Source organism: Chiloscyllium plagiosum, chromosome 23, assembly GCF_004010195.1.
Source record: "Chiloscyllium plagiosum isolate BGI_BamShark_2017 chromosome 23, ASM401019v2, whole genome shotgun sequence".
Classification (NCBI taxonomy): Eukaryota; Metazoa; Chordata; class Chondrichthyes; order Orectolobiformes; family Hemiscylliidae; genus Chiloscyllium; species Chiloscyllium plagiosum.
Window position 1 is genome coordinate 39,148,153 of NC_057732.1, and position 27,591 is coordinate 39,175,743.

Genomic DNA, 27,591 nt, shown 5'->3' on the forward strand with positions numbered 1-27,591 from the left:
TAAAGTGGTTAGAAATGTACACAGAGTCCTAATAGGGGCATAAGTGATGAAAATGTGGGCTTGTACAGAACAATTTTAACTTGGCGTCTCTGGGGAAATGTCCCTTGGAAAGGATGTCGGCCTCGGGGCCCCATCGGGATCAAACATTCTACTTGCGAGTCTCAGTTGGATCTGCCACAACACGGAAGCTGAGTTCTCAGTATCTACCGGTACAGTTACCGATCACATTTACAACATCCGGTAGCCAAAAGTACTCTCTGACATCATGCGGATGTTTTTGTTGTCGCAATTTCGTGGTTGCTCTGTAACTGGCCGCCCCCAGTTCCGGGAACAGAATCGTCCAGGTCAACAGAAGAGGAAGAAGGCCCTTCAGCCCATCGGGTGTGCACTGGTCATAAACAATCACCTAACTATTCCAATACTATTATCCAGCACTTTAACCAATTGTAAGCCTTGTCATTCAGATAAGTACATTTCAATATTTTTAAATGATGTGAGGGAAACGCGATTTCTAGAAATTGAGAGTATGTTAAGGCTGAAATTGTCTGAATTAAACAGGAATTCGGAAGGGGAAGCGGTTTAGGCAATTTGGGGAAAAAGCGTTGTAACTTTTTGCGTCGATGAACTTTGTCACTCGCTGAATTTTTATTCCGAAGTTAAACAAGTCAGTTTCACTTTCACAAGTTCACTGCGTCAACAGTTATCGTCAAACGAATAGTGCCAGAATAGATCGCGAACTTTTCTCCCGGGTCGTAAGACGCGTTTGTTTTCTCTCTCATTTTGGGGATCAGGTACAGAATCAGAATTTACCTCCCACTTCGTGTTTTTATTGCTCCATCGATCGGTTTCGTTGTTGTCAGGTGACCAAATGATCATCAGAAAAGAACTGTAAATGAGAAACAAAAATATAAATTACTGGAGCAGCTCAGCAGCGTCCTGATGAAGGGCTAATGCCCTAAACATCGACTCTCCTGCTCTTCAGATGCTGCCTGACCTGCTGTGCTTTTCCAGCACCACACTCTCGACTCCGACCTCCAGCATCTGCAGCCCTCACTTTCTCCCAAATGATGATAGTAGCTCACGACAACTGAATAAATGACAGAACTCAAGGAAATTGGGACCCGGGTCCTGGAAGGTTGGGGAGTGATGGGAATTCTCCAGTTCCCTCTCCTGTTGCAAACAAATCTCTAAACTGCTCAGTGAGCATTGCTTCTCTATCGGTTCTTCTTGCTGAAATAATCCAATAGTAATCCCACTCTCCTGGAATATTAGATGTTTCAAAGCAGAGAACTATAAACATTTCAGAGACATTAAAACGAATCTTCTGCTTGTTCAAGTTTGCAGGCACTTGGAGCTTTTTAAGCCACTGTCATTATGCTAAGTGAAACCAGCCTTTCGGAAACCACGGGCTGTTTTTGTGTGCATGATCTAAATTATCACAAAGGACTCTCCAAGGTACTTCAAGGATCAGTGAAACAGATGACCAAACAACAAGACGTCTTATTTTAAGAAGGGTGGTCTTTAATTGGAGATCCCTGGAGTGAATCATATTGTGACGATTGATGACTAGTTGGTGAGTTTATTTTTATAATTGAAGAGAATGCAAACTGAGAGTCAAATGAAAGAGCTAAAAAGAATAGTTTTCTTTGATCCTAAAGTTGGATGCAGCCAGACAGATGTGACAGAGTTGGGGGTATGCTGTACTGCAGCAAGTTGGAGTTGGAGTTGATCACTGCGATCTTAGATGTTCATATCTGCACCATGTGCTTAGCTCACAGGCCTTCGACTCAGAATTCTTGAGCTGGAGTCTGACCTGCAAATATTGCAGAGTATCAATGAGTGAGGGAATTACCTGGACAATTTGTTACTAGAGACAGTTGTGTTCCTTCAATTAAGTGAACCTTTAGAGTTGGTTCATGGTCAGGGGCAGGAGGGTGTGATTGCAAGTCAGATTGGTATGGGATACATTAGTGGAGGAGGTGTAGCCATTCACTTTGATGAACAGGTGCAAGTTACTTGCTGTGTGAATAAGAACAACAATTTCATGTGAATGGAAACTGACTGTAGCATGATGACACAAGCACATTCAAGTGAAGATGGGAGGGATAAAAGAATTATGGTGTGATTGGGGACACTGTAACTTGGGAAATTGATACTCTTTGATTTACAATCAAGGTCTAGAGTTCGAAAGATTCTGTTGGCAGGATTAAAAACATCATCTCATGGCTAAAGAGGAACTTGAAGACAATGATCCAGTTGTCCTGGTCCATGTAGGAAACAATGACACTGCAAGGATGAAAAATGCTATTATGCTGAGAGAGTTTGAGAAATTAGGATTCAAATGAAGAAGCAGAACCTTAAAAAGTAATCTCTGGTTTGCCACTGAAACCACATCCCACTTAACACCGGAATAAACAGATTATAGGGTCAGATGCATTGCTGAAAGAGTGGTGTGATAGCAAGGATTTTGCTTCATGGATCATTGGCACATAGAAAGAGGGAGCTGTTCCTTTGCGATGGGCTCCACTTGAACCAAGTTGGGATTGGAATCCTGGCAAATCTTAACAAGTAGGGCTGGAGAGTGCACTTTAAAATAATGAAGGCCAGGTAGGAAGATTCAGAAAAGGACAAATTCAAAGGAGAAAGGGAAATGTTCTTTAAAGTTCTCTAGAGTTGCACACTGTTTTAAGTAAAAATAAGGAGAGTAGTTCAGGAAGTGACAAAGAGAAATGAAGTTAAAATTGTATTCGTGTATAAGGTGATGTCAGAAAAAACAGAAAAAGTCAAAGCTTAAGGCACTTTATGTAAACGTGTGAAGGATTTACAACAAATTGGACACATTAATAACAGAAATTAATTGGCTTAATCCAATAATTATTACAAAGATGTAATTGCAAAGTGATCAAGATTAGGACCTAAGTATTCCAGCGTACTTGTATGAGAGAGATTAAAAGGATGATGGAGTATTCTTGATACTAAGGATGAATGAAGACAGCAGAGAGAAATGATCTTAACTCAAAAAAAAAGGAGGGTCAGGTTGATTGGAACTATTAAGTAGCGAGTCTGAATGATTCTTTTAACTTAAGGTGCCAGTGAAGCACCTATCACCTTTTGTTCTAATCATCAGTCACTCTGGACACACAATTGCCACAAACCTTGAATAGCTATTTGGAAAAATCTTTAATGACTCATTTCATTCCAATGGATTTTTGGTTTTCAGGCAATGGAGAGTCCACTGTGCATCACATTGTGGTCACTTCTGTTCCTTCAACAGCTTTTCTTAGGTAAGTGCCTTGTCTTTTTTTTCAGGAGTTTCTCACGTGTAATTGACTGTCTGGTTAAATCTGTCTGGATCATGTTTAGTTTTGGTTTTAACAAGTGATCTCTTGCTGAAACACAATGCTGCAGATTTTGTTTTAACAATAAACCAAAAGTTTACTAACAAAGGAAACAAAGATAAAAATGAAGAAACTAAATCATCTAACCGTAACACACATTCAAAGATCTTTAAATGCTTTGTAAGAGTGTAATCCCATAAATCCCAAAATGCACTTTTATAAATTGAAAATAAAATAAAACAGCTTTTGTTTTTACAATACTCATGAAATACATACATTAAAACCCCTGTATCTAACACCATGATAGGTTTAATTTGCTGTGACTTCAACTTACTGACTTGAACTGTGGATAGTTTCTTCTTGGAACTATTATCCACCTTAGTTTGAATATAACCACTTCAGGGTTTTATCCCAACATTCTGGTCTGTGATAACATTGCTCTTCATTCTATAAGGATACTGAGTTCCCTATGTCCTGTCCTTGCCTCTTGGGCTGTACATCCATTCGAGGGCTTTCCAGGACTTCCTCAGTCAAAGAAAACCTAAGAACAAATAGCTGCCTGTCAAAAGCTATGTTTTTTTCCCTTAAGCTTAAACAAACAAGTTCCAAAAGTCTCTAACAAATGTTGAAACTCCAGTATTTATGTTGGTGAGTCCAAAACAAGCCAAAATAATCAAACTTTTATTAATGGTGTACAAAAAGTTTGGCTTCAAAAACTGCTTTACTAACAAAAAAAATCACTATGGCTTCGGAAATATTTAAGTTAATTATTAATTTCAGACACACAGAAAACCCACAGGCCGGTTACTCAAAACCAAAATCCCAAACGTAGAATAAATGGCATTACATATAAATGACAAGAGTTTACACCACACTGATATATACAATGAATGAGAATCTAAGGAAGACAGATATGAAATTAGTAAGCCTGTAGAGAAATTGATGTCAGTGAGAATTTGTTTTGGATCAAACTGCAATAGTCAAGCAGAAAAATAGTTAGTGCCATTTGTGATTCTTTTCTTTGAAAGGAAAGCAGTATTAATGGCACATGAACAATGGGGCTATAATTTAAAAAGTTAAGCTCAAGCTGAGGGAAAACAATTTACATTAAATAGCAATACATCACTTCTTTTCAGAAATCCCAAATGCTGAAAATAATAAGTTTTAAAGGACAATTACCACTCTTGTGTGGACAAATACATCAGCCTTTGTGAACAGTAAGAAAACACAAGCCATATATGTAACATTTGGGATTCAGCAGTCATACATCCTTAAAATAAGTTTGACTATTTGTAAATAATTTTAAGGTGGTTTATTACATTTATAAAGAAAACAGTTTAGATATAGTGCTTAGCTAAATAGGCAGGAAAAGTTTACAATCTGTGACAGGGGAAGGCAGTTCTCCAATACCAGTGACAAACGGACACTTGGCACAGAACGTATTGACCTCAGGAGGGAGTGATGGAAGCATTCTGCTCTCTCCAGGTGAAGTGTTGGGGTGGTTCTCCTTTCTTGGTCCATTTTCTATCTGAAGAAAACAGCAGTCTGGTGAGAACTGCCACATCATGATGACTGCAATCCATCTCTGAACCCTTCTTGATTTACTTTATTTCCAGGTGATATACCCTATTTCAAAATCATTCCTTTGAACCTTTCTAACTGCTGAATACAGGCTTTGCATTCTTTCCAAGACGAAATACATAGGGCCTCAGTATAATATCCAAATGGTAGCATTTTATTCAGTAACACACTGAAGTGGCAGTCATGCACTCAAATCCTGAAATAGGATTTGAAACTGTCCATATTGACCAATTACATCACAATCTAAATATTGTTGGTCCAGATACTAGAGTTGAGTAATCATGATTTTACATTTAGACAGGGTTGTAATGGCAGATTGGAAGATAAGATTTGACTTGTGTGGGAAAGGGAGAGCTTTTACACCTTTATCTTGTAGATTGGTTCCTTTTGGGAATTTCAATAGATTGGGCAGAAACCATTAAATGGAATGGATGTTCTGAATGGGGCAAATGACCACTTCTTGTTTCATCCTTATTTGTATATTGTATGTCTAATATTTTCATTAGGTGATGGATCCTTCATCCAGATCTGCGGCGTCTTAGGTGAAGACATCTTACTGCCCTGCACCTTTACTGTTGCATCCAACTTTAGTCTGCAGCAACTTGTCATTACCTGGCAGTGGACAGTCAGTTTAATTGTGGTTCATAGCTACTACAATGAGAAAAACCATCCAGAGTATCAGGACCCAGCATTCAGAGGACGTACTGAACTATTTCCCGAAAACTTCCCCAATGGAAATGCTTCACTCAGATTGAAAGAAGCAGCCACATCAGACATGGGGAACTACACCTGCTTTGTAATTCAGGAGGATGGAAAAGGCTACATTGAAAATTTGGTGGAACTGAAATTATATGGTAAGCTTGTAGATATCTCCCAGCCGTAAATAAAAGTACATGCAAAACTTGTTGAGAGAATTGTGCCCAGGCAGGGAATAATCACCTGGAAATTGTTTCAAATCTTTCACATATTTAAATGTTTCAGGGAGATTCATGAGAATGGAGCTTGTTAGACTGTAAGAAAGTTATATCATATATTCAGTCACTTGTGTGCTGTGTAGAAGATGAACTACACATCAGTTTGAGTAAACCGTTTAACTATCAATTATCCTGTTCGCTTAAATAATTTGTCATGGGCCCCCAACTTTCTTTAGTCTGAGAATACCTTTAGGTTTGAAGTGTTCTGCCCAACTTCACCTGAAACTGCTTTTTTTTTTAGTCAGCTTATTAACAAGACTTAATGGACAGCAGGCATAAGCCTGACACTTGGAAGCTAATGAACCTAAAAGCTCAAATCTGACAGGCATGATGGAAGGTTGTCATATTCAAGAATTTCTTGATGTCCAGTTCAGTTTGGATGACCTCTGCCTCTGATCCTTGTGCTACCATCTGGGAGATAGAGGGACCTGCTTTGTCCCAACTTCCAGGATGTTGTTGCCTCCCACCCTGCAGACAGAGACAGGGTGTTAGTTGAGACCCATTTCTTTTCAAAGATGGTGCTCTTCTGATATTGGTGGAGGAGGATAAGATGGAATTGCTAGTTATTAACGTGTCCCTTGGTACGAGAAATCCCATAATCTCAGTGGAAATCCAGCAATCCCAAGCAAGAACATGAGCACAGAGCCAGTGTTGCAATCTTCCTGACCCTTTATCCCTTACTTTTGGTGATTGAGTTTGAGGGGAAAATCAGACCCCAATCATCCTGCTAACTCCCAGACATTTTATGCTCCAGTTAGCTGTTCAATGAAGCTTCTGAGCTGGTGGTCACACATTTACTAATAATTAATTGAGGAAACATTAAGGATTTCATTAGATTTATTTGATAAAGGGGAGATTCTAAGGTCTCAAGTACAATTTAAAGTTTAGCACCCACAGGCATTCAAGATTATTATATAATGTAAACTGAATGGCATTACCTATACTTATGAAATATTATACTCAAATGAATGTTAGATATTTTAGGATAAAACACATTTCAGACAGACACAATGTAGCAGAAATGGCCATAGCATAAATGAATGAATAAAAATAAATCATAGTCTAATGCCACCATATGGTTAATTGAAGTATATAGATCTTACTGAAATATCATTACATTCAGATGCAAACTGTAGACCTTAAGTTGGTATCTGGTACTTTTTAACAACCCTATATTCTAATAATTTAACTATTAAGTAGTGCAAAAAATTTAGTTGTTTATTTAGGCAAAAGCTGAAAACAGAAGCTAAATTGGTACTTGGGAAATATGGCATGACTGTCTGGAGTCTGGGTTTAGTGCAAGTTTTGGTCCTTATTACTGATTATCATAATTTAATTTGTCTGGAGGCAATAAAGAAGATTTATTCATATTTAGCACTTAATTTCTGTGGAGAAGATTTTGTGGACTCTTCTAAATCACTTACAGTGCAGGCCTCTGCCTGGTAGATGCACATTAGCGTGTTATAACAAGGGCCAAAGCATGGAGTAAAGTGTGCACAGTTCTTGCATACAGCACTTGAGGTTGGACGAGGTCCAGAGAAGGAGAAAGCACTGAACTAAAAGGCACAGGCACCATTCTTCCATTCCTCCCGTCCCGCTCTCCTGCAGTAGGCAGTGCCATGGCATAGTGTCATGTCCTTCTCCCATTCTTTGTCCAAAACGAATGGGAATCACTAACAAGATTGCCTTGACCAGGTACTCCCTTTCTGCTGCTGACTCCAAGAAGAGTGTCAGAGCACTTAACTCCCTTTTTTTAGGTGAACTCCTCAGAGAATTCTTTGAATAAGTGTTGCTGTAAAGTTATTGAAGAGTTCAGTCTCTAAGAAAGTCTTACAATTTATTCAGTAGCAGCTTCTCAATTGCAGCAGCAAATTGAGATGGTCAAGAGTATCCATTTAAACAGTATTTCAAATCCATAACAACACTTTGTTTACTTCCAAGTAAATTGTTGGGGGATGGTATTAGAACAAGTCTCCTAATTGAGCACTGTAGGCATTTTTAGTATCAGTCAACCCTTTTACAAGCTTCTGAATAGCTGTTCTAAATTGTTCTTTTACTAAGATGACATTCTGCTCTAAACACAGCTGAACTGGCATTTCGGTTTAAGAACAAAGAACAAAGAAAATTTACAGCCCAGGAACAGGCCCTTTGGCCCTCCAAGCCTGAGCCAATCCAAATCCACTGTCTAAACCTGTCGCCCAATTCCTAAGCATCTGTATGTTTCTGCTCCCCACCTATTCATGCATCTGTCCAGATGCACCTTAAATGAATCTACCGTGCCTGCCTCTACTACCTCTGCTGGCAACGCATTCCAGGCACCTACCACCCTGTCTATAAAGTACTTGCCATATATAGCCCCATTAAACTTTTCACAACTCACCTTGAAAGTGTGACCTCTCGTTATTGAATCCCTCACCCTGGGAAAAAGCTTATCTCTATCCACCCTGTCTATATCCTTCATGACTTTGTAGACCTCAGTCAGGGCCCCCCTCAATCTCCTTTTTTCTAATGAAAACAATCCTAACCTAGTCAACCTCCCTTCATAGCTAGCACCTTCCATACCAGGCAACATCCTTATAAACCTTCTCTGCACTCTCTCCAAAGAGTCCACATCCTTTTGGCAGTGTGGTGACCAGAGCTGTACACAGTATTCTAAATGTGGCCAAACTAAAGTCTTGTACAATTTTAACATGACCTGCCAGCTCTTATACTCAGTATTCCGTCCGATGAAGGCAAGCATACCATATGCCTTCTTGACCACTCTATCCACCTGTGCAACCACTTTCAGGGTACAATGGACCTGAACTCCCAGATCTCTCTGCTCATCAACTTTTCCCAAGGCTCTTCTGTTTACAGTATAGTTTGCTCTGGTCACTGTGATCACATCAGAGGATAATTAACACCTGAACATGCTAGTTAAGATAGCTCATTTCATGGGAAGAAGAGTGAACATTGTATCTCAGCTGTTAATGGAGTGATTAAACCATAATTTTATACTTCTAAATATCCTAGATAAACCACTGGTCATTGGAAATGACGATACCGCAGTTTTGCACAGACAAAGAGCAATTTATACACTTGGATTCATAAGTGGAGCACTGATTGTTTTAATTGGATTTAGAGTTGGATATTCGGAAATGCAAAAGAAGAAGCAACAAATTTCCAACGAGAGTGAGTAAAGTGTTCCAAAAAATTAAACACGTGTCAAGCAATTTGCATATAGTAACTGAAGTTTGATACTTTGAAGGACCTACTATGACAGTTACAAAATTTAATGTAATTTGTTTTAATATTTAAGGCTACAGTTTCTTGACACAAGGGAATTTACTCTGTTTCTAAAGTTCAACCTTAGGATTAAAAAAAAATGTTAAGATATGGGACACAGACTGATATGTTTATGGGATTAAAAAAATGAGAATTTCCCACAGGATGTGGGAAATGATTGAGTTCTATTGATGCATGTTTTGTGATATGATTGTTCACTTAATGTAAGGATTTCTTAGGCTTTTTATTGCAAGGTATAGCTTCACTGAAGGAGATTGCTTGCACCAACATTAATAAATTCTAAGGTTAGATTTTCCAAATAGGAAACAGAACTGGGACTTCATATTTTTAAAATCTCTGTAGTCAAGAGTCAGGGATTGACTTGTCTCAAGATTCAAGGGAATTGTTATTGGGAATTCAAGGGAATTAGTATTGTTCAATTGGTAATGTAAATGGCTTCACATTCACTGAACAGTAAACTGTTGCCCAATAAACATCACAGAGTCAATGCTCCACATATTCTTTGTAATCTCAAATTTGGGTGAAACCTGAGTGACATGGACAATAGCAAGATTTGTGGCAGAATTGGGTGGGAGGTCTAGTGAGGGCCATCTCAATGCAGGGAGAAATCTGTTGCATTGATACCGGGTGATGAGGTGAATTTCCCACTAGGCAGCAGCAAGTTATCATTTCAGGGGGATTATAGCTGCAAATTGCCTCATTAATATTCACTTCCTATCTTTCCAAATGTGCTGAACAAGCTAGACATGAAGACATCTCAGTGTGAAGTCAGAGCCCATGTCTGGCGACTTCAGCTTGCTGCTTGGCTGTGAGAAGCTTCCATATTGCTCAGCACCAAACAGCATCCGCAGCCATGGGCTGCACGCACACCTCATCCACAGACATTGCCATCTGACATTTATGAACTCCTCGTAACCATCTTGGCATCTCTCCAATCCACTACAGGCCACTTTGCAAGCACAGACTTGCATTGCCAGGTACAATGGCAACGAGCAATGAAATTCTGCTGCAAGGACACTTTTTACTTAGGCATAGGCACCAGCTCACAGATTGGACAAAGCTGTGTCTTAGGGCTGCTTTCTTGTTTTCTCAGTACCTACGTTTTAGCTTTTATCTGCAGCCTTGCAGTATCCCTGCCTTGCCTTACCTTGCCATTCCTTTTAACACAGTTAGACAACCAAGCAGCTTACCTTGTTGGTCAGCAGTCCTCAATCTAGGGATGTACATCTTGCTGTAGGGCAGCTACATCAATGTCATAAATGTAGTATGTGTCAGCATATTATGCACTAAACAGATTGCGTGTGCAGCAAGCCGATGGCTTATCCTCACTGAGGTTCATGGAAGTACTGGAAGAGCACAGCAGTTAGGAATCCTGCCACAGTCAGTGAGGGCACGCTCTGATGCCAATTAACAGTCAGGCATCCGATCAGGGTTGACTTGTTCAGGGTGCCCATGCAGAGCAGAAATTCCCAGTCAGACCTGTGGCTCCGTTGCAATCAGTTTTGTTTTTTGGGTAGGGGTTCGCTGGAAAGATATACAGGAATGTGTTACGGTCTGGGCAGTTCTTGCTGGCATCTCGTTACGTCGCCTAAGGGAGTGGCTGTGCTCAGTTTGTTGGGTCCATCCTCAGAGGTAAAGGGAAAAGAGATGGAAGAGGGTGCAGCTCCTGTAGGAATAAGACAGGAACCTACTGTTCAGGATTGAGGGTTGCAGGCTTAAGGGGAAAGGGAACGATGATTATGAAGTTGGTTAATTGAGATATGGTAAATCATGGAAGTGAATGGAATCATGTGGCAGGGGTCTTGGGTTCAACCACAGACAGGAGCCCACTGGTTTCAAGAGGACAGTTAATAACCACACCAGGCATGGTCACCTCATAATGCAGGGCCTGGGGGACTGGTACATCTATGTACAGTCCTGTAAACACTTAGGCAGAGACCTGAGGATGTGTAAAGAGCATTTCATGGGAAGGGCTATCTCAAACAGGATCTGAATGTTCAGGATTTCTTCGACACATTGTAATAGTAATGTATTACCATAGAATCCCTACAGTGTGGAAACAGGCCATTCGACCCAACAAGTCCATACCAAACCTCAACAGTATCCCACTCAGATCCATCCCCCTACTCTATAACCTTGCATTTTCCATGACTGATGCACCTAACCTACACATCTCAGCACACTATGGGCAATTTAGCAAGGCCAATTCACTTAACCTGCACATCTTTGGACTGTGGGAGGAAACCAGAGCACCTGGAGGAAACCCACGCAGACACGGGGAGAATGTGCAAATTCCATACAGACAGTCACCCAAGGCTACAATCAAACCTGGATCCCTGACACTATGAGGCAGCAGTGCTAACCACTGAGCTACCCTGCCATGTTACATGTATTTATGAAAATACAGTGAAATATGTATAAGGTGACATAAGTTGGTGCAATTTTAATTACATAAATTACAAAAAGAAATAAATCATACAAAGTTAGGACTAATCTCATTTTTTGTTCCATACATGGTTTATTGATTTCTTAAGTGCTACAGGATACTGTCACACTCTCCAGCCGCCAAAACTCTCCCTGAGGTCACAACACCAAAGCGGAAGCAGCTGAAGCAGCTCCTCTCCACCAGATGTCATCTCTGCCAAAGCTGCCTCATTGCTGCTGACGTTCCAGCCACTGCCATAGCCAGGAGAATGTCCCAACTGTTGAAGGCCAGGATCTGTCTCAACTTCCAAGAAGTGGTAGACCGTCCAAATCAATTCCTGAAGACCAAGAGATCGTTAACTCGCCCGCCATTGCAGACCTCACCAAAACACCGAAGGAAATGAGCGGACCCCAATTCATTGACGCTGGAACAGCCCCTCAAGCTGCAACTGCTATGGCAAGTAGGAATGAACATGACCACCGCTCAACAGTTCTCTGCAATCTCTCTCCACCACCGCAGCCAGAGAAAGAAGAAATTAATTTGATTCAAAAGTTAAATGAAGAAGAGTTAAATAAACAAAGGAAGAAGGATGCAATCTGTCTTGTGAGAGGGAGCAGACGGGTTGGGATCCTGAACACCATCAACCCTGCCATCTCCTTCCATTGTTAGGGAAAATTGGAAGTACACAATGGGAAAGAATATGGCTGCAACCGCACTGAGACTGGGTGGGATCAGTGTCTGAGCCTGTGAGGGAGGCGCCTAGTGCATTAGCTCCTTGTATGCTGCACTCCTCCCTGCCTGGATCTCACCTAACAACCATTCACAAAATGGCCAGGCAATGAATGGGGATGTTTTAGGATGAGGGGTAATGGAATCAGCAAAGTCCATTCTTCTCTATACACTTGGTTCATCCTACCTCTGATTACTGCAGCAGACTCTCAAAACAGATATTGGTCCATGGTGTATCCTGTGTAAATATGAAGTTAGTCCTTCTGCTGGCATAGTTATATTCAGGGCTAAACAGAGACTCAAAGAAACAGATGTGGTGTCAAAACAAGGAAAATGATACAAATGTGACACTTTACACACATGTGCAATGTCACCTGTGCCAGCAAAATGCCCTGAATAGGTTTCATCTTTCTATCCCTGTCTCTACATCTCGGTGTAATCGCTGATTCTGCAGGAGTGGTGGAGGGACTCTGCTTGGCAGTGGAGCTCAGTGATTTGGTCAGGATGTCCTGGGGTGTTTGTGTCTGGATGGCCCAGAGATGTTTTCCCAGACTTCTCTTGCCAAAGGCAAGAGGACTCTTTTCCTAGCTTTAACTTCCAAGGGTCAAAGGGTGTGCAGGCAGGGTGGAGGTGGAGGGTCTAACCACTTCTGGAGTAATCTGGGAGGAGATTCTGAGGTGCTTGTGTGTGTGGTTCCTTCTCCAGTTGGGTGCCTCCTGGCACTGCCCTGTTTCCTTTTGAGGATGTGGGCAGGTTCCCCATCCCCCTGTCACCACACCTTCAGTTTTGAGGGCCAGTGGCTGGAATCCAAGTGAGTTCACCTCTCCAGCAAACTCGGAGGATGCTGGACCTGGCTGTCCAGTGCGACTGTCCATAGAGGCAGCCAGACAATCTCCTGCATAGCTGCACTCCTAAGGCTTTTGGGCATTGATGGCTATTGTCTCCCACATGCCTTGCTTCCAATTCCGTTGCTGCTTGTGCATGTGGATGATGTCCCTGATTGTCAACCCCAAAAGGTCCCCTCCTGCCTGGGGCTAAGCAGGCACTTGGTCTCCTGCAGGCCTCCGAATGCCAGAGGCTTGAGCAGTTTCATCCTCAGCCAGCTGTCACAGTGAGGTGCTCACCAGCAAATGTTCCACTTTCTGTGGCTGACATTCTCACTGAGGTGTCAGTGTTTTCAGTTGAGCAGGTGGCTTCTGGCTGACCCAGCCGTTTCTCCATGGAAGTGGTGAACATTGTGCTGCAAGACAAAAGACAGACAACATGTCGCTGCGACTGGTTAGAAATAGTGAACAATGAAAGAGATAGATTTCAGGGCTACTGTGAGAGGGTTTTAGAATGAAGAATGTTCTGTACTCAGTTGGCAGGAAATGAATGTTTATTTTAATTTCAAAAATATACTTTAGTCATAAAAATGCAGGAGTGATCTGAGTCTTCTGCAAAAGACAGATCTCATTTTCATGGCACCTCAGGATCTAATGTTGTGGACCTCACTACTCATATGGGCTTATTGATGCCTGTCTGGAGACAAAGGGAGGGATTGAGTGAGCTGAAAATGGATGGCAATGCTGTTCGTGCTGGTGTGGGGTGATGGTGGGGGGGGGGAGCGGTTTAAGTTGGTGAGGTTTTCCAAGGGAATGCATAGGCAACTTAGAAACTCTGCAGGATTAGAGTAAATGAGGAAAATGAGGCATACAGTTATGAGAGTATTAGAGCTTGAGCCTTGGTGGAAGATGGGTACAATAGGAGAGAGAGTGATTATGAAGTATCAAGGTGTGATATTTACTTTAGCAGAGCAGAGAAGATCATTGACTTTGCGTTACTGCAGGCTGTTTATCTGCACTGTCAAGACTGCACTGACCAAGGTGGCAACCTCAGACCAGGATGCCAAGGTCTGGTGTTGTGACTCCCCCTACTCGTCTTCAGGAAGAGGATGCCCCTAACTTTGCACCATTCATCCACCAGGACTTCCAGGTCTTTATCAAAGAATTGCAGCAGCATCTGCCCTTCTCCAACATGTTCAAATTCTATCCGTAACAGAGAAGGGAAGCATTAGAATGCTAGCCCTCACTCAGGTGCACATTGGCCTTTCTAACATGGCACCATCACCAGGGATGCCCTAGCCCTTTGGCAAACATATAGTCAATGCTGAGTTGTTCCAGGAATGGCCTCTTGTAAGATAGGGCCAGAATCAATGTGACAGGTGCTATATAGGTGGGGTGAATCATTGATAAAGCAAGTTTGGCAAGATCAGGCAAGAAATCTCACTAGGCCGCATGGTGAAAAACCCTCTTTAAAAAACACGACGCAACTTACAATCAGCCAAAAAATACGTGAGATTCAGTTTGATTGAGTGTGATTTATGGTCAAGATTATCGAATTGTTGCCATTACATTGAATTCTGTGCAGGATTGAACTTCACATATACAAGAGTGGCCTGAAGGTTTAGCTCTCCCCCAGTGACTGAGAGTTCACAGACAGGCAAGTGTCACTGCTGGCCAACATGGTGTTTTCCCAACGCCATCCCATCTTCTATAATGGAGGTCTCTTTCAGGCCATGGAGCTGCAAGAGTCAATCTGTTGTTTCGAATAGCAAATCTATCCTATCAATTGGCCACCACTGGGAAAATCACAGCTGGGTGAATGGCCCCCCAAGAGTGCTGGCTTGTGACACCCTTTTGGCCCCAACTGTGGAGTCCCAATGCCCCTATAGAAAACCCGCCCAGTAACTTGGTGAATCTAATAGATATTGACAGTAAATGATATTGCCCTTAAGAAGCAGACATTAACTCAAGCTTATTTTTTTTTTCTAGATGTGCCTTTACTGGATAAGGCTGTAGAAGGTAATGAACTGAATTCTCTTTTGTGTTCTCATTAGGTTCTAACATATATGATGGCACTACAGCCGACTACAAAATAAATTTGGTATTCTTGTTAACTATTTGATGCATTTCTACCAAAAAACCAACATAATCTTCAGAGGATTGTGATAATATTTGTTTTAGTAAATTAGCGAGGAAAGAATAGAATGTTACTGACTAAACAAATTTGGAATATTGGTTCTATTATCTCGAGATAGAAAAAATTAGATTAAAACTATGTAAGTGCTTTAAAAACATATTAAAAGACCAGTAACCTACCAGGTTTACTTCGTTATGAAACCATTTCTTTAATTCCTTCAGAATCAGTCACAGATGAATAGGGAAGGAGGTAGAACTTAAAAACTGTGATAATGTTATGTGAATGTTCCTTCCCACGCTACTTTGGTAAAAAGTCTGACTTGGTTTTCATGCTCCCTTTCAAAAAAAAATGTTTGGAATGCTCTTCCAAACCTGCTTATTAAAGCGTACCAATGTGAGGCTTAAACATTACACCAGTTTAACATCAGATTTTTGTGTTCTGGCATCTTCCGTGGCTGCTGCCAGACATAAACTAGGACTCAACTTTGAGGCTTTGAAACCGTGATGATCTTGCCATGTTGAATAACAAGGTATTAATGACATAGAACACTGAGTGCCCAAATTGTCTATGTCATGCAAATGGAGAGGTGTTGATCTTTGGCATTGGAATAAACTGTCTAGTAGAAGCCGTAGAGTAGATATACGAGTCACATGTTGCCCACAAGGGTCTTATTTTCTGCCAGGAGAGTTAGTGAACTTCTGTGTTGAAATTTTCTGGTTCCAGTGTTGCTGACAGATGACAGGGAACCACATCAAGACAGGTGCAGCACCCTGACACATTTTATCTTTCAGGAAAATGACTAACTGCAAACTAGATGGCAATCCAATTTCTAAACAGACAATATGGTGTCGGGAAATGATGGGTTCATCCATCTGAGTTCCTGCTCCCACTAAGCCATTAAAATCCTGCCCCAGATATTAAGTGCTGAAAATGAACATATAAATGCTATAAATGTTTAGAATTTGAAGTAAAGGGAGGTGGACATTTATGAAAGCTGAATATGTGACTGAATGCCTGGTGCCTGTTTCTGAATGAAACTGTTTCTTCCCACTTTGTGTATTGAGAATTTCAACCATTTCCTTCCAGATGTCATTGAAAGTTACAAAAAGGACATTTTGAAAAATCGAACAGAATTTGACAAAATGTCACATGGGAAGGCCAAAGCCTACAGCTTACTTGACAGAACAGTCAATATCACCTCTCCCATGAAACAGATCACAGGTCTTGCTCCAGATTTTGTGTCAGGAGTGAAAGCTGCACAACTACTGTCATTGCCGCAGAAAGCAAACTACCCTTCAAAGCGAGTCCTGTTGATCGGTGACAAAGGAGTGGGGAAAAGCTGGGCTATAGCCAGCATCCAGCAAGAGTGGGCAGAATCTCAGCTAAGTCAACCAAGGTGCATCATTGTTTTCAGATGCCGTGACTTCAATGGAGTTGAAAGAAAGACGACTCTACGGAAACTGCTTCAGAAGCAGTTTGAGTCATTGTCATCAGTCCTAACAGAACTTCTTCGTAACCCTGAGGATGTGTTATTCGTTTTGGATGGACTGGATGAATTCAGCAATCAGTTGCAATGTAATCCACTGGATGGTGATTTTAACATAGACACTGAGGCTGAAGTAAATATTCTTGTTTACAGACTCATTGCAGGTGATCTCCTTTCAACAGCACAGGTATGGGTTACCTCCCGATGGAATACTGAGCAGCTTGAATCTCACAAGAAGTATTTTGATTGCATCCTTATTATCTCTGGGTTTACCAACGATCAGTTAAGAGGATATTGTGAAATATTCTTTCAGAGAAAACAAAGCGCAGCAGAAATTTATGAACACGTGGTTAAATATGAGACCATCAACTGCCTGATGTCAAATCCCCTCAACAGCTATATCCTGTGCAATATTTTGGAAAGATGTAACTGCAGTTACACTGTGATGGCAGATGTGTCAATGACGCACAGTAAAGTACTCTTGCTGTTCCTTTATAGCCTGGTTCACTGCAGGACATCTGACAAGTCAGTGGTCATTATTGAAAACTCTGGGACTGAACAGAAAGACAAATTGCTTCAAGATACTATCCTGAAATTGGGGGAACTGTCCTTCAACAATTTGCTGTCAGGGAAACTTGAAATAAAAATAGATGATATGTGTCACTATGGAATAGATCATGATGTTCTTTCAAAGTATTTTTCAAATCTTATCTTGGAAGAAGAGTATAAAGGCCAAAGAATCCTTGAGTTCTGCCATGTCATGCTAAAGGAATATTTTGCAGCTTTGTATTGTGCAACTTCACTGAAAGATGACGCTGAAGAGTTGGTCAAATGTCTGGATCTTTGGTGTTTTGGGAGAACACCACAGAATCAAAAAAGCCAATACTATTTGAGATCATTTAAGGCTGAACACACAGAGATGCTGTACAATTTCACGAGGCTTCTCATGGGCTGCTTAAAAGCAAGAAGAGGTAGCAAGTTGTGGGACTGTAATGCTTCACTCCCTCATTCTACAGCCAGAGCTCTAGTGACTTGGTTCAAAGAATGTCTTGAACGAAGTTGCAAAAGGTCCAAGCTGCTGAATTTAATGCATTGTCTTTTTGAATTGCATGATTCAACTATAACAACAGAGGTATCTCCTCACTTCAAGCATGTAGATTTTTTCAACATTTCTCTGAGCCCACTAGACCTTTCTGCGTTATGTTACTGTCTCCGTCATTCTGCTGTGGAAGAATTGGATTTAAGACTCTGTACTATAGCGGATGATGGAATAAAACAGCTCAAGGATGTGCTATTCAAATGCAAAACTGTTCTGTGAGTAATATCATTCATAAGAATTTAAAGCAACAGGTTTACAATCTGCAAGGAATAAAATCTTGCATTTGGGTGCTTTACCGTGTACCGTCTTTCGCTGTGTTTCCCTTTGTCATGCATTTTCTGCTTCAGTTCTGCCCTGATCAAATTTAATGCCTGCATTGTGTCACGTTCCAGTCGTGGAGATAATTTGTACAATACCCCATCAATTATACCTGAAAATTACACTGCAATATGTGATTGGATTTCTTTGCTATAGGTCTTTCTGCTATATTTCAGAGATTCTTTTTAAAAAAGTATTTTTAAATTCGCTTTGTTTGCCTTACTGTTTGGTTAGTTTGCTGTAAAATACATTGATGGCAAGGTCTGCTGTAAGTCTCACATAAACTTAATTATGTATTTGCTATAATCATGACAGGATGAATGTACAGTTAATTAAGCCCCAAGTCATGAGTCACACATATAAACTCATGTGTGTTAAATATGAACATTTAAATTCAACCAACAAAACAGCAATTTTTTTCCCTTTGCACCATTATTCAGAATTAAAGCAATTTTGCACTATATTTCTTCAGTAAAATGAAAATATTCCATTATTCCAACACAAAACCCTTCCTTAACAAAAGTGGCAGGATTGCTTAATATATAAGCTGTAATCCAGAATTAGAATAATGTCCCTTTTCAATCACAAAAAAAAACCTCTCAAACACACAGGACACCAATCACTCTGCAGAGATAATAGTTTTTAAAAAATGAAATGGAAATACAGCCTTATTAAGCAATGGTCTGTGAAACCAAGGATAGAGATGTATGACTCCTCCAGTCCATCAACTTTCTTGTTGGCAAAACTCAAATTGATGACAGCTATATTCTGATCATTTAAACAAGGTTCAATTGGAAATCAAGCTGGAAATTGGTCACAACTTAGCTCTCAGGATTGTAAGTCGAAGATTGTGGTGCTGGAGAAGCACAGCCAGTTAGGAGCAGTCTCTGTGCTGTCCCAGCACCACACTCTTCGACTCTGATCTCGAGCACCTGCAGTCTTCACTTTCTCTCAGGATTGTAAGTTAGTCAAAGTACTCGGGTGTTGACTTTATCAAGTTTCCAAATTTCATGTGAAAGAATTGTAGATTGTGGTGCCAATAGTTGCTGCATAAACAACAGAGCTTGGTTTAAAAGGATGTGGCAGACACTTGATTTAGTCACTGATTGCTAGATCGTAATCTCTTCTGCCAAAATTGCTTACCCTTCCAGAATAATCTAGAGCACAAAGGTGACCCTCTGCTTCCTCTCATCTATATGACTGCACCCTTCTGAGTTGATTTTAACATTCTCATTGTTTCCAAGATCCTGCTGTTACCTACCTCTCCAATCCGGCCCAACCCCTCAACACTTCGAGATATCCAGACTCATCTAAATCTGGTTTCTTCAGCATCCCAAATTATTGCTCCAACTTTCAGCTGTAAATGTGCTATAGTATAGAATTTGCTCCCTTGTACTGAAGAAGGGTCATTGGACTCAAAATGTTAACTTTACTTCCTCTTCACAGATGTTGCCAGACCTGCTGAGTTTCTCCAGCAATTTTGGTTTTTGTTTGATTGCCTTAATTACTTTGCCTTAAATAGGCTTTGAAAGGATTAAGTGACCTTGATACTATTGGTTCCCTTTCTGGTCTCATGCTTTTGTTTTATCATCAAGAATCAGTAAAGAAGACAAACCAGAAGCTAGAAATCTCTCTTGAAATCATTTTTTTTGTCTCAGCAGAACTGGTAGTTTCCACATGCCAGTGTTTCTGTGTTCCGAGTAAAACTGAAGAATTGGACAGTGACCAGTTCCCAAAGACTTAAATCCAAGTTGGAATTGATTTTGTTCATTTGATCTAATGCTCCTTATGCCACTCAGAATTATATTTTGTTCTGTGATGTCACTCTGAAGTTTATTGGAATTCTTTGTTTCGTAGATATAAATTGTTTTGCTGTTGATTATGATCTGTGTGATCTCACTGGGCACAAATTGACTGATATGTTTATCTGTAAAATAGCAGTGACTATACTGGAAATGTATTACATCAGCTTGGAAATGTTTTGGAGAATCCTGAGTCCATGAAGGTGTCATATAAATATATATAATTTCTTTTTTTCTTATCTCTGGTGGGACCAGGAGCTACAGGGCAAATATCTATTGTTTGAAGAGGCCTAACAATTACATCAGTTTAGAAACTGAGATTTATATCTTTGTTTATTTTCATATCAAAACAACCTTCCTATGCCCTAATGAAGAGTCAATGGACTCAAAACATTAATTCTTCTTTCTTCTCACAAATGCTGCCAGACCCACAGAGTTTTGCCAGCAATTTCCGTTTTTGCTTCCTCTGTTGTTACAGATATTTTGTCCAAAAATGTACTTTATTCGTAAAACGTGTATAAACATAAACATTTCAAATCAGACATTCTGGAAAGTGCGATGGTACTTTCAATTTTTCTCCATAGAATATGTTGTATCCTTAGGAATCTCGTGACAATGCAATGGCATTCACTCAATGAATTCAATGACATGCATACAGCCTGATGATTCCATAATTTACCAGCCCTTTGGTGCACTATGGCTGACTGTTTTTAGATGGTGAAACTATCCCCATTGTGTTTTTGTGGGCAGCTGCCTCAAGCTTTAATGTGTCCCTGAGCACGTGGTTCTGACCTTAGAATGTGCCAGTCTGTAATCCACAGCTGTGACAACTTTGCATAGAACATAGAACATAGAACATAGTAACAGGGTGACCTCACCTTTCCTATTCCTAACCTCAGCCCAAACTACCTCACATGGCAAGTCCTCATCCATCGTCCTTTCCACAGAGATTTGCAATAGAGGACCAACAAGGTTCTGGCAGACCAAAGAGTGCCTTCCACTGAAACCACTTCAGATGTCCAGCATCTGCAGTTCTTTGTTTGATGTTTATCTCAGTGTATGTCCCTGGGGATAACCTGTAGAGCACAGAGTATTGCATCACTGAACCTTCCCAGGCCTTCTTTGAAAAGGCACATTTCACAGAAGGTGAATGACAGTGTCTTCATCACCACACTTCCCTTGAGAGACTCAGAGACTTTGGATGTGTATAAAGGGCCTGACGTAGTGTGCCTTTCTGACACCCAGTCATTCCGCACTTTGGTGCTTGTGTCCTGGAGATGATTTGATTTATTATTGTCACATATACTGAGATACAATGAAAAGTATTGTATTCCGTGCTAATCAGACAGATCATCCCTTAGATAAGTACATCAGGGTAATTAAGGAAATCTGCGAAATGACTTTAACAGTCTGCTCACAGAACCATCACAGAATCCACTGTCTCCTTTCCCTCATGACCTTGAAGGTGTTACATGCAGACCAGTGCCAAATGGACCTACAGATAGCGAAGCTCATTATTGAAAGGATGGTTGAATCAAGACATTTTTGTGTATTCGATACTCCAAGACAGTAACAAAGAATCTCTTAAAAATTAAACTATTTAAAACCATTGCTAGATCAAATTTACCTAATAATACCTAATACAAAAATTTTCCTTATTTATCATTGGCCAGAAGCTTATTCCCCTAACAATGCTGCACTTCTTAATATCTTCTTTTCAGTCAGATGATAAAGGGGACATGAGATAGCTTTGGCAAATAGAATTAAGGAGAATCCAAAGGGTTTTTACAAATACATTAAGGACAAAAGGATAACTAGGGAGAAAATAGGGCCCCTCAAAGATCAGCAAGGCGGCCTTTGTGTGGAACCGCAGAAAATGGGGGAGATACTAAACAAGTATTTTGCATCAATTTTGGAAAAGGATATGGAAGATATAGAATGTAGGGAAATAGATGGTGATACCTTGCAAATGCGCATATTACAGAGGAGGAAGTACTGGGTGTCTCGGAACACATAAAGGTGGATAAATCCCCAGGACCTGATCAGGTGTACCCTAGAACTCTGTGGGAAGCTAGAGAAGTTATTGCTGGGCCTCTTGCTAAGGTATTTATATCATCAATAGTCGCAGGTGAGGTGCCAGAAGACAGGGGTTGGCTAATGTGGTGCCACTGTTTAAGAAGGGTAGTAAAGACAAGCCAGGGAACTATAGACCGGTGAGCCTGACCTCGGTGGTGGGCAAGTTGTTGGAGGGACAGGATATATATGTATTTGGAAAGGCAAGGACTGATTAGGAATAGTCAACATGGCCTTGTGCATAGGAAATCATGTCTTACAAACTTGATTGCTTTTTTTGAAGAAGTAACAAAGAGGATTGATGAGGGCAGAGCGGTAGATGTGATCTATATGGATTTCAGTAAGGTGTTCGACAAGGTTCCCCACGGGAGATTGATTAGCAAGGTTAGATCTCATGGAATACAGCGAGAACTAGCTATTTGGATACAGAACTGGCTCAAAGGTAGAAGACAGAGGGTGGTGGTGGTGGAGGGTTGTTTTTCAGACTGGAGGCCTGTGACCAATGGAGTACCACAAGGTTCAGTGCTGGGTCCAGTACTTTTTGTCATTTACATAAATGATTTGGATGCGAGCATAAGAGATACAGTTAGTAAGTCTGCAGATGACACCAAAATTGGAGGTGCAGTGGACAGCAAAGAAGGTGGCCTCAGATTGTAATAGGATCTTGACCAGATAGGCCAATGGGCTGAGAAGTGGCAAATGGAGTTTAATTCAGATAAATGCGAGGTGCTGCATTTTGTGAAAGCAAATCTTAGCAGGACTAATACACTTAATGGAAAAGTCCTAGGGAGTGTTGCTGAACAAAGAGACCTTGGAGTGCAAGTTCATAGCTCCTTGAAAGTGGAGTCGCAGGTAGACAGGATAGTGAAGAAGGCATTTGGTATGTTTTCTTTTATTAGTCAGACTATTGAGTACAGGAATTGGGAGGTCATATTGCAAATGTACAGGACATTGGTGAGGCCACTTGGAATACTGCATGCAATTCTGGTCTCCTTCCTATCGGAAAGATGTTGTGAAACTTGAAAGAGTTCAGAAAAGATTTACAAGGATGTTGCCAGGGTTGGATGATTTGAGCTATAGGGAGAGGCTGAACAGGCTGGGGCTGTTTTCCCTGGAGCGTCGGAAGTTGAGGGGTGACCTTATAGAGGTTTATAAAATCATGAGGGGCATGGATAGGATAAATAGACAAAGTCTTTTCCCTGGGGTGGGGAAGTCCAGAACTAGAAGGCTCAAGTTTAGGGTGAGAGGGGAAAGATATAAAAGAGACCTAAGGGGCAACCTTTTCACACAGAGGGTGGTACGTGTATGGAATGAGCTGCCAGAGGAAGTGGTAGAGGCTGGTACAATTGCAACATTTAAGTGGCATTTGGAAGGGTATCTGAATAGGAAGGGTTTGGAGGGATATGTGTCATGTACTGGCAGGTGGGACTAAATTGGGTTGGGATATCTGGTTGGCATGGACAAGTTGGACCGAAGGGTCTGTTTCCATGCTGTACATCTCTATGACTATGACTCTATGATCCTTATTTGGCAAGTATTCAAAACTGAGTGTCTTTACTATCTTATTTTACAGTGTAAGCTCCAACAAACTGACTGAGAAGTCAGCAGAGATTTTGAGTGACATTCTTCAAGACCCAAAATGCAGAATTGAGACATTATCGTAAGTACTTAAATCATATCATTTTTAAAAAAGAATTTGTTCAAGTTTAGTAAAAAATCTGATCATTGTCATTTCTGTTTCTGAATTGCTTGTTTCATTTAGATGTGGCACAAACTATTTTGGTGCCAGGGGAGCTCAGTTTTTTTGGAAAGCTTTGACAAGAAACCAAAGGCTCAAATCTCTTCGTTTGTATGATAATAAGATTACAGATGAAGGTATAAAAAACATGGTTGATTACCTGAGTTACAATACAACTCTTGAGAAGCTCTAGTAAGTATGCAGCATGTGTGCTGGCACATGAATGTAAATATTTTATGTAAATATGTAATTTCTTGTAAAGTTACAAACAAATGTATGCATATGCATCATTTCTGACTCAGGTTAGTTGGAATGGTGAATGAACGCAAACTGTTGGAAACATAATGCAAATACTAGCCTGCTATCTTATCCCTCCCCCCACAAACATTTGACCTCACTCTCCACCCTAAAGTGTCTGGATTATTTATCAGTGGTGAAATGATTAGTGCCAAATTACTTTCACAAAGAAAGTTTATCTTTTCTGTACCATTGTGTAAGAGTACTTAATCTGTTGTCAGAGGATTTTTTTCTTCAAGACTGGAATAGGAAGCAAATACAGTGTTTATTATAAAATCATGGAAAGCAAGCACACACTCACTGTGAGCTGCTCGCAAGTTCCCTGAATTGAAGGCGTCATACTAATACCAACTGAGAAAGGAGATGGATCAACCTTGTAGAACAGATCATAAACCTTGAAGGAATTTTTAAAAAAGAAACAGTGTGTGGGTTTGGGATAATAAAAGCAGGATAAATAACGCAAGTATATTGGGAACTTGACTCCAACCAGCTTTAGGATAATATATTCTGTAGTAGACCAGCATGTAGGCTATTCTAGACTTGGAATTGTGTAATGAGACAGAATTGATCAATAAACTTAGCGTAAAGAAACCTCTAAATCACAGTGATCATAACATGATAAAATTTGATATTCACTTAGATAATGAAAAATGTTAGACTAGGACAGGTATTTAGATTTTAAAAAAGAGGAAATGATGTGGATATGAGCATTGGAAAAAATAAATTAAGAACCCAAAATCCAAAGTAGGACAATAACAATGTCAGTGATGGACTTTTATTTTGCTTTTGTGATAAATCTTCATTGAGAGTTGTTAATTATGGAACATTTTAAGCAGGCAGTTATTGCCCCTTTTATCAGATCTTAGCCTCAGACTTAAACTTAACAATTGACACTGTTTTGCTTACAATAACGTCCACTACATTTTTCCCCATTAAGTAGATTTATACCTTTTGCACACTTAAATGAGAGATTCCTCATTTATTTGTGAGGAATTCATTGCCTCAGTGAATCATAGAATTCCTACAGCCTGGAAACAGGCCAATATGGCCTATGTAATCCACACCGCCCTTCTCAAGAAAATCCTACCCTGACCCTGCGCTTCTCATGGCCAATCCATCTAGCCTGCCCATCTTTGGACTGTGGAGGGGAAACCGGAGAACACGGAGAAAACCCATGCAGACAGAGACTGTGCAGACTCCACACAGACAGTCACCTGAGGGTGGAATTGAACCTGATCCCTGGTGCTGTGAGGCAGCAGTGCTAACCTCTGAGCAACCAAGCTTCCTGTGATTTCAAGTTTTTCTGGTTGCCAGTTATCTAAGTATTGCTTTGACATATTTAAAGCTGTTCTCTCTTCTTTGCAGCCTGCCTAACACAGCAACCCTCCACCCCAACAAAACTTGCAGCCTCTTAGACGAGGCATTGTGTAATGAGAGAGGATTGATTAGCAACATTGTGGTGCAAGATCCTTTGGGGAAGCATGACCAAAGTATGGTAGAATTTTTCATTACAATGGAGAGTGTTACCACTAAATCTCAAAGTAGGGCCCAAACTTAAAGAAAGCTAATTTTGATGCTATGAGGCGTGCTTTATCTAGGATGAACTCACCAAGGATACTTAAATGGTTGACGGTGAATAGGAAATGGCAAACATTTAAAGAACACATGTATGAATTTCAACAATTGTACAGGTGCAGCAAGGAGTGAAGAAAGCTAATGTTATGCTGGCTCTCATAGCGAGAGGATTTGAGTAAGGATGTCTTGCTGCAGTTATACAGGGCCTTGGTGAGGGCACACCTTGAGTATTATGTGCAGTGTTGGCCTCCAAGTCTGAGGAAGGACATTCTTGCTATTGAGGGAATCCAGCAAAGGTTCACCAGACTGACTCCCAGGATGGCAGGACTGACATATGGGGATAAACTGAATCGAATGGGCTTGTCCTCACTGGAAGTTAGAAGAATGATGGGGAATCACATAGAAATATATAAAATCCCAGTGGCACAGAAGAGGCTAGATGCGGGAAGAATGTTCCTGATTTTGGGAAAGTCCAGAACTAGAGGTCACAGTCTAAGAATAAGGGGTAAGCCATTCAGGGCTGAGATGTGTAAGAATTTCTTCACTCAGTTGTGAACCTGTGGAATTGTCTCCCACCAGAAGCTGTTGGGTCCAGTTCATTAGATATATTTAAAGAGGGAACTGGATGCGGCACTTGTGCCTAAAGGGATCAAGGAGTATGGAGAGAAAGCAAAAATGGGATATTGAGATTGCATGATTATATTGAATGGTGATGGAGGCTGAAAAGGCCAAACTCCTGCACCTAGTTTCTGTGTTTCTGCTGAAAAGCTTAATCCCAGCAGAAGGCACTTTAGGTTGCCCCAGTGATTAAGTTGTCCCAGGAATCTTTAGTGGTATCATGACAAATTCCAATGTTTCGACATGTATTTTGAGCATTGTAGAATGGGAAATGACATTGAGGTCGAAGTTCATCGATGATCTAGTTGAATAGTTGGGCAGGCTCAGAGATCCAATGGCCTACTCCTTCTCTGATTTTCTTTGTTCCTCTATACAGTTCTTTCTGATATTTCTGATCATCACACATTTTGTGAGGATTTATGAATGGTTAACATTTTTGCTAATTATAATTGTCTTCCCATTTTCAGTTTGTGTGTAAATGAATTCAGTGACGATGGACTGAAGAACATTCAACAAATCAAAGAGGTGCAACAGCATCTGAAGATTGTCACTAAAGTCATAGAAGATGAAGATTTGTTACTCCGAGTTGAAACACAGATAAATGAGTTACACTCTCAAAGCAAGGAGTATAACGAGGAATGGCTTCAAACAATCATGAAGTCCATACTGAAAGATCTTGGAGATGAGAGTGAAATAACAGACCAGATGATAAAAAATAGGGTGGGAAACATTAAGGAAAGTATAAACAAATTTCTGTTGAAAAAAGCAGTGATAGCAGTTGGAAGCAAGTCTACATTTAGCATTTCAAAGTTGCCCATTTAGACCGTGAGATGAGAGTGACAGCCTTTGACATCAAGGCTAACATTTGACGGAGTATAGTTTTACAACACTGGGTAAACGCCTCTGCTAATTTAAACCAGCCACACAGAAAAAGTTCACTTCATGCTGTAATCTGTTAAAATTTGAGAGGCAAAGAACTATCCCAGAGGTCACTATTGAAAGTAAAATTAACAATTTCATTCTTTAAGTTCAAGTGAGAATAATAAAATCAACAACTATTTCCAATTCCTTTCCCACAAACCTATCTTTTACCTCCTACTCTACAATACTCGTCCAAAAGAAAAATCCTGATTAAGATTTGCAGAAAAAAATGATATTTCAAGAAAACCAGTCAGCTTTGTTGATTCTGTTTTGTAGATTTTCCATTTGTAGATTTTTCTCTAGGAGAAAGTGAGGACTGCAGATGCTGGAGATCAGAGTTGAGAGTGTGGTACTGGAAAAGTACAGTAGGT

At 40.5% G+C, this 27,591-nt stretch overlaps 1 protein-coding gene across 1 annotated transcript; it reads left to right on the forward strand.

The window, feature by feature from the left end:
• Nucleotides 1–144: 144 nt before the first annotated feature.
• Nucleotides 145–27,591, forward strand: LOC122561804 (NACHT, LRR and PYD domains-containing protein 1 homolog). Its single transcript, XM_043713982.1, has 10 exons — nt 145–446; nt 1,338–1,573; nt 3,221–3,284; nt 5,426–5,773; nt 8,906–9,064; nt 15,146–15,175; nt 16,380–18,093; nt 23,645–23,731; nt 23,834–24,001; nt 26,767–27,591. The coding sequence occupies exons 3-10, from the start codon at nt 3,224–3,226 to the stop codon at nt 27,119–27,121; spliced, it is 2,922 nt and encodes a 973-aa protein (XP_043569917.1). The 5' UTR covers nt 145–446; nt 1,338–1,573; nt 3,221–3,223; the 3' UTR covers nt 27,122–27,591.

Bases quoted from the DNA above. Each gene is read 5' to 3' on its own strand.
- LOC122561804 (XM_043713982.1), top strand. From the start codon at position 3,224: ATGGAGAGTCCACTGTGCATCACATTGTGGTCACTTCTGTTCCTTCAA. The intron at 5,774-8,905 runs GTAAGCTTGTAG...TAAATATCCTAG, and splicing joins GGTGGAACTGAAATTATATG to ATAAACCACTGGTCATTGGA. The intron at 18,094-23,644 runs GTGAGTAATATC...CTTATTTTACAG, and splicing joins TTCAAATGCAAAACTGTTCT to TGTAAGCTCCAACAAACTGA.